General features: G+C 42.0%; 1 protein-coding gene across 1 annotated transcript; it reads left to right on the top strand.

The window, feature by feature from the left end:
- Positions 1-795: 795 nt before the first annotated feature.
- On the top strand, positions 796-7,302 carry LOC117464697 (uncharacterized). The gene is made up of 7 exons (XM_071206712.1): positions 796-830; positions 2,135-2,359; positions 2,455-2,548; positions 3,810-4,139; positions 4,225-4,393; positions 4,712-4,839; positions 5,135-7,302. Exons 2-7 carry the CDS (start codon positions 2,343-2,345, stop codon positions 5,423-5,425), a joined length of 1,029 nt encoding a protein of 342 aa, XP_071062813.1. The 5' UTR covers positions 796-830; positions 2,135-2,342; the 3' UTR covers positions 5,426-7,302.
- Positions 7,303-7,320: the final 18 nt, after the last annotated feature.

Below are 7,320 nucleotides of genomic sequence, written 5' to 3'. Positions count from 1 at the left end.
ACCATCTCTGAGTCGGACAATCTGTCCTGTCAAACTCGTCCTGTTTACAATGTGTGTGTGAGACGGGGGGAGGGACACGATTGTGGACTATTGTAAGCTTTATTTATCTAAGCTATTAACTTTATAACGCTGCTTTGTCACATGTTCACCTATTTCCCCGCCGTCCCGTAAATTAAGCAGATTAGCACAAAAATCCCAGCAGTCATGCATTCCCTGACGTGAGCCCAGCGGTCCTCTTCTAGTTCCTAGCTTAAACATGCTGATATAGTACAATCAACTTTATAACCAAGTGTATTTTAGATAATTGTAGCTAAATAACCAGTTATATTATCTTAGCTAACCATAACAAATGTGCAGGCTGTTTTTATAAATTGTATGCTTCATAGTATGGGTTGTACATACAGTATGTATTATATATGTGTGTCTGTATTTATATACATATATGTTTGTGTGTATCTGTGTATATGTATGATAATATAAGTCATTTTCCCTTTGAAGGTGGTGACATGCTGGTTCCTGTCGAATACAAGAGTGTGAGCAAATGGGTCAGGGTACCAAAAGTAGAGGATGTCTACATTTACTCTGAGTTCTTACAAGGAGGTAATTAAAGTGTCTTGCATCATGGTTGCTTTCAAGAGTTTCAGTGTTGTATGTTTATCTTGTGAGTTATGATATGGTCCAAATTATCCTTTGTTTCAGTGCTGGCAAAATTCAATTTGCCAGGTTTGACTTCCTTGATTCTACAGGAGTGGAAGTGGATTCTGACATCTTTGATGAGCTTTTGAATTCATCTCGGGTGTCTTTCAAGGCCTTCACTGAAGAATGCAATGGTAATAAAATGTTATAATAAATGTTATAATTTGAATAACCTTGAAGTGTGTGTGTGTGTGTGTGTGTGTGTGTGTGTGTGTGTGTGTGTGTGTGTGTGTGTGTGTGTGTGTGTGTGTGTGTGTGTGTGTGTGTGTGTGTGTGTGTGTGTGTGTGTGTGTGTGTGTGTGTGTGTGTGTGTGTGTGTGTGTGTGTGTGTGTGTGTGTGTGTAAAAAAAATGTTGAAGAGTCTTCTTCAGAGGGATCATTCTTATCTGATGGGTCATCATCAAGCTCGGACTCAACAATAAGACTAGAATCTACCAAAGCTTGGAAAAGACAGCTGATTGAAGGACCCCCTGACAGCAGCAGTGCAAGAGATGTAAGTTATCTGGTGTGTTTTAACTGATGCTGCACATAATTCATAATTATTTGTACCAATAGTAAGTGTCTTAAAAAAACAAGGGAAATTCCCATGAAATGCTCAAATGGAATGTTCTGTGTGAAAGGGGCAAGATGCCAGTGAGGAAAGCTGTGTATCCAATATCCATTTTTCCTAAAACGCTGTTCAGCCCTGATTTATTGTTACGAACCGACATTAATATATGTCCTTGTTAGCTAGGTGTAATGTTTGTGCTGAATGCTAGGCAATTGTTGTTTCAGATTGTCAACGCAGCCCTGCATTCAAAGCCAGGTGGTGACCAAGTCATCAAGGAATATGAGAAAAAAAAAGAGTCTTTGTGATGGTACAAGAAGAAAAATGATCAATATATGTTACGTTCCCACTTTGCTAGGGGTAAGGAAGGGAAACGACACGACCAGTTTGTAATTGGTATAATTACAAGTGGTTTTATTTATAAAGCCAGGTAAACAAAATGGCAGGCAGGCAGCCTGAAACAAACAAAAGGGCCAAAAGGGCACAGGTTGACAGATAACCAAACTAAGGGAGGACTCAAAAGGAGTCTAAAGTCATACAGGGAAAATACATACTAATGTGCTAAATAAAGAACAAAACAAAACCTCACTTCAAGAGTGGTACAACTAACACTAGGGAGTCTGGACAACACACACAGCTAAACTAAAGGGAACAGTCACAAAATCCTAATGATACTCTAAACCCTAACTAACCTACTCTACACTCTAACTAAGCTACTCTAAACACTCAACAGTAAGCACATAAGTTGTCACTCGACACTGAATACATAAGTTGACACTCGTCACTAAACACAGTCTGTAGTGTCCATGACACACGCGCAAAAGGTATGAGGCGTCTGATCGCAGCAGAGCCTCCAGAGTGATTGTCCGCAGCCTTTGTACTCCTCTCCAGCAGGTGTGCGCTGGGCTTGCACAGGGATTGGAGAACGTCGGGCCCGGCGTGCTCCAATCAGTGTCCTCGGAAGTGGACCAGGAGATGACAGCCAATGATGTTGGGGCAACCACACAGCTCATTTGCATAACCTCACACACAGCTGAAAACCCTCAGGCAGATTAAAGAACAGACAGACAGCATCCGTAACAATATACTTGTGGCAGACATGGTAGAGAGCCATGGGTAAGTATTGTATGCTTAACATCTTGTTTTGATTTGATACATTTTCTTCATTTTCTGTCTTTATAAATATTTGTAATACATTTGTTTCTTCTCAGGAGGATCCCTCCAGTCCATGTCCGCATTACCTACGCACTTGGCATTACAACGTTGTTCCCAAATTTAAAAGACCCCGATTCAAATAATGGTTATGTAAGTATTGATATTAATATGCTTTTGTTTTTAAAGCTAATATATTACTTTCTGCTATAATAATACATTTTATTTCTATAGCGCTTTTCTTGAACCCAAAGACGCTTTACGTTTGGGAGGGAGGGTAGACAAACAAAACAAAAAACCACAAAGAAACAAAACAAAAGCAGTCAGGAGGAAGTTGGTTGAGGGGGGGGGGGGGCTTATAGATACAGAGTTGAAGAGGTGGGTTTTGAGTCGGGACTGGAACAGGGTGAGGGACTCAGACTCACGGAGGTCTTGGGGGAGGGAGTTCCAGAGCTTCGGGGCTGCCACAGAGAAGGCTCTGTCCCCGAAGCTCCGGAGTTTGGCCTTGGGGATGGAAAGCAAACCGGCTGAGGTGGATCTGAGGGACCGGGGTGGTTGGTAGAGGGTGAGGAGGTCAGTGAGGTAGGGGGGGGCAGATGGTGGAGGGCTTTGAAAGTGAGGACCAGGAGTTTGTAGTGGATGCGGTGTGAAACGGGGAGCCAGTGGAGTTCTTTGAGGACCGGGTGATGTGATGCCATGATTTGGTGTGGGTGAGGAGTCTGGTGGCTGCGTTCTGGACACGCTGGAGTCTTCTGGGGGATGTAGTGCTGATGCAGTAGAGGAGTGAGTTGCAATAGTCAAGGCGGGAGGAGATGAAGGCGTGAATGAGTCGCTCAGCTGCAGGGCGGGTGAGAGAGGGACGGCGTTTGGCAATATTGCGGAGGTGGAAAAATGAGGTTTTTACAACTTGACGGATGTGGGGCTCGAGGGAGAGGGTGGGGTCAAATATAACGCCAAGGTTGCGTTCCTGGGTGGAGGGGGAAACAGGGGTGCCATCAATGGTGACTGTCAGGTTGGGGTTTTGTTGAGGGTGGATTTGGAGCCGATGAGGAGGAGTTCAGTTTTACTGCTGTTGAGTTTGAGGAAGTTGTGTTGCATCCAAGATTTTATTGCAGTCAGACAGGATTCAATGTGGGGGGGGGGTTGTTGGGGGATTTGGTGCTGAGGTAAATCTGTGTGTCATCAGCGTAACAGTGAAAGTCCAGGTTGTATTGGCGGAGAATCTGACCAAGGGGGAGGATGTAGATGATGAAGAGGAGGGGGCCGAGTGTTTAAGTAACAGTTGAATTATTCAACCCATAACCATGCCACAGCTCTTACATGCATTAAATCTAACACACATGACACAGGTCATGTTTAGGATAATTCCTTGATCTTAACCAGGTGATGGATTAACTTTTAATTAAATCAACAGGAGCATTTCTATGATCACCAGAGTGGTTCTGGTTACCTGGCATGGAGGCTGAAAACTGTGCAGCGCAACTCGGCTCAAGAAATCGAGAAATCCAAGGTCTCTTTTCAAGTCGGACCTAAGACTCATCGCAGCATGCATTCACCTGTGAGGCCGTTATCAGGTGATGAATGCAATGAAGCTATGTCGGTGATGAGGCACTCAAGTGACATAACCCTGGTCCAAGACAAAATGAAGGCAACATTTCAGCAAAGACAAAAGGTTGTTCAAGACCGAGCCACAGCCTCCACTGTCCTAGACCTTTTTCCAAGATTCCTGGACACATCAGGCTTGGTAAGAAATAACGACTTTTTAAAAGCTTTGTGGTAGTTCATTTTGCTCACTAATGTAGTTTTCCCTGTCATGTTTTGTGTTTAAGATTGAACAAGACTTCACTATGCTCTTTGGCAAGGAAGTCTCTGGTAAATTTCTTGCGAAATGGCCAACGTTCTTCAAACCGAGGATCATTGCAGATTGCAAAAATCTTCCTGGAAGTTTGCACGTGGATGAGCTTCTTTTGTCTGCACAACAAGAATCTGATGATGGTGGTAAGTGTAAATTGGTGTCTTCAGTGTTCCCTATCTAATCTAAAGTATTGGACCATACCAGAGCTTTTCGTGTTTTGGCTGCTTTGCTCCATATCCCATGTACTTAACATAACTGCTGGCCAGTTTTTTTATACAATATTAAATTAATGCGATATGGAAATCAACTTCTGGGGAGACTCAGGTCCATCTATTATCAATCATTATTCTAAAAACACAACATATAAAGCATCAATGATCTGTGAAAAATAGGCTCAAACATGAGATAATATTGGTAAAGTCATTCAAGTAATTGAAATGGTGTAAAATATTTGTCTGTAGTATGGGACTGTGAGGTGGCTGCCATCCTTCTGCTTCTTCACCTGTTGCCGCCAACATCCAAGGGCAAGAAGTCACCAGTCAAGATTAGTGCAAAGGATGCTGCTGGCCGCCTGGTGAAGTTCTTAAGGGTATGTTCTTTCGAAACGTTTTTAATATATATTTCCATTTAGAAAACAACAGATGTTTGATTGTAAAGATCTGATAGTAATTTTGAAGTGGCTTGACATGTTGCAGATTTTTTTTAAATGTTCAGACCGGGTTGGTGTTTTACAACACGGGAGCAGCTTTTGTCCTAATTTGAAAGTAATTGTGAAAGGAAAAAATAATTGTGCTCTTCCAGTCATTTGAAGATTTTATCCTAATTCTTCTCCAAATTCCAAGTTCTGTTCCTTGTGATTCATTCGCTGTCTCTTTTTCTCTCAGGTCGGGAAAAGCATTGAGACCTTCCTCAAGGACACTGGCCCTGCTCAGCCGTTTCTCCTGTGTGTTGGAGAAAGAAACGACAGCATCCAACATTTCTACATCGTCATGGACCAAAAGGCCATTCCTTGTAAGACGCAGACTGGAGTTGCTGCCTTTGACGAGCTCTTCAAGGCACATTTTGCTTTTGCTGTGTCTTATGATGAAGCACTATGCAACTTCTACACATTCATCCAGACAACCGTGTATGGCATTGATGTTGGAAGTGTGAAGGAAAGTCCTCGAGTCAAGTAAATTAGAGCAAGACTTCTTCACAGTTCAGTTTGAAAGGCAGTCCTTTCTGACTTGAACTAATGTTCACATGTTACATTTGCAAGGTACACCACATAAACTGTTCAGTGTTATTTAGACATTTGAAGTTTCAGCATGGTTTGTACCCAGGAAGGTCTTTGCGTTTGCACTGTGGAGAGCTTGGATGTTTATTTGTGTTTTGCACATACTCTGGTTACAAGCGGCACCTATCTCGAGCACATGAACACAGTGTTGATCCAGATGTCGCCAGCCATGTTGAGTTTGAACCTGGAGCTTCTGTTGGAGCTTCTGTTTCACAGTCAGTTAATGTGGATTCTCCTGTGATGGTCACTACACACATCCCGATGGAGAAAAAGAAATTACTAGACATGTGCAGCTCAGTTATTGCTCAAGTCCAAGCATCAGGAATTCCTGAAAGTACTGTGCAATGTTTAGTTGGTTCGATGGAGGAACTGGTTAAGGACATCTATGCCCATGCAAAAGAAGCTGTTGTTGAATGTTTGTCATCTGAAGCATCTAAAGAAACCCTAGAAAAAGTTGAGAATTGTTTTGATCAGCTTGGGAATCCTTTTTTATGTCTTAACACAGAATCTAAACGGATGAGGCATTTTGAGGAGAAATGGAAAATAGTTCAACCTGTCAAGTATATTCTTGGTGTGCGTTTTGATACACGCAGAGATAAAACAACAGGACTATACAGGCAAGTTCCTGTCAATGATAAGTTCATGTATGTACCCATCATGGGGTCTCTTTCATCTATGTTTAAGAACACGGAACTTTGTAACAGTTTTCAAAGAGCTAAACAACACCAGGAGGGCTTTTACAGAGATGTAAACGATGGCGCGTACTTCAGGAACCACTGTTTATTCTCACAACAAGAGCATGCTATGCAGATACAGCTCTACTATGATGATTTTGAGACCGCTAATCCATTAGGCTCAAAAAAGGGTGTGCACAAACTTGGCTGTGTTTATTTTATTTTGAGAAATTTCCCTCTTGTATCTCTCTTTCACTCAGAAGACTTAAAGAAATATGGGTTTGACGCTATTCTAAAGCCACTTCTCGACGATTTAAAGATTTTAGAAGTTGAAGGAATGCAGGTGCCTTTTTCAACCACACCTGTGAAATGTTCAGTGTTTCAGGTTACAGGTGACAACTTGGCTATACATGGCCTTTTTGGTTTTGTTGAATCATTTAGTGCAAAGTACTGTTGTCGTTTTTGTTTAACTGAAAAGGGAGAGATGCAATCAGTTTTCAGTGAAGATCATCCAGGTTTAACTTTACGTTCTAAAGCCCTTCATTCAGAACACTGTGCTGCCATTCAACAAAATCCTGCTTTGGCCTCAACATTTGGTGTTAAAAAAACCTGTCCACTCAATTCCCTACGGCTGTTCCATACTACAGACAACTACGCAGTAGATATAATGCATGATTTACTGGAAGGAGTGGTGCAGTATGAGTTGAAGCTTGTGTTTCAGTACCTGATAAGGAACTTTATATCCAGAAGTTCATTGTCAGAGAGAATCACGAGCTTCAATTATGGATTTACACAGAGGAAAAACAGGCCAAGTGGGCTACAACTGGATGATGATGGCAACAATCTTGGCCTTAATGCTGTTCAGTCCTGGTGTCTTTTGCGCAATACCCCATTGATGTTTGGAGATTTAGTTAGCAGGAATGATAGCTGCTGGAACTTGCTGCTCCTCTTAGTACAGATTGTGAACATTGTCTTTTCACCCATTGTAACCCATGGTATGACCTGCTATCTGAAACATCTTATTTTTGATCATCATACACTTTTTAAATCTCTGTTTCCAGAACGAAATTTGATTCCCAAGCACCACCATATGATACATTACCCAAGCTGTATTAGGAAG

The sequence above is a fragment of the Pseudochaenichthys georgianus genome, chromosome 19 (genome assembly GCF_902827115.2).
Source record: "Pseudochaenichthys georgianus chromosome 19, fPseGeo1.2, whole genome shotgun sequence".
NCBI classification, from domain to species: domain Eukaryota; kingdom Metazoa; phylum Chordata; class Actinopteri; order Perciformes; family Channichthyidae; genus Pseudochaenichthys; species Pseudochaenichthys georgianus.
This window is presented reverse-complemented; position numbering and strand designations above follow the sequence as displayed.

Excerpts from the sequence above, each read along its gene's own strand:
- LOC117464697 (XM_071206712.1), top strand. Across the intron at positions 4,140-4,224 it reads TCCTGGACACATCAGGCTTG|ATTGAACAAGACTTCACTAT; the intron begins GTAAGAAATAAC and ends TTTGTGTTTAAG. Across the intron at positions 4,394-4,711 it reads ACAAGAATCTGATGATGGTG|TATGGGACTGTGAGGTGGCT; the intron begins GTAAGTGTAAAT and ends ATTTGTCTGTAG.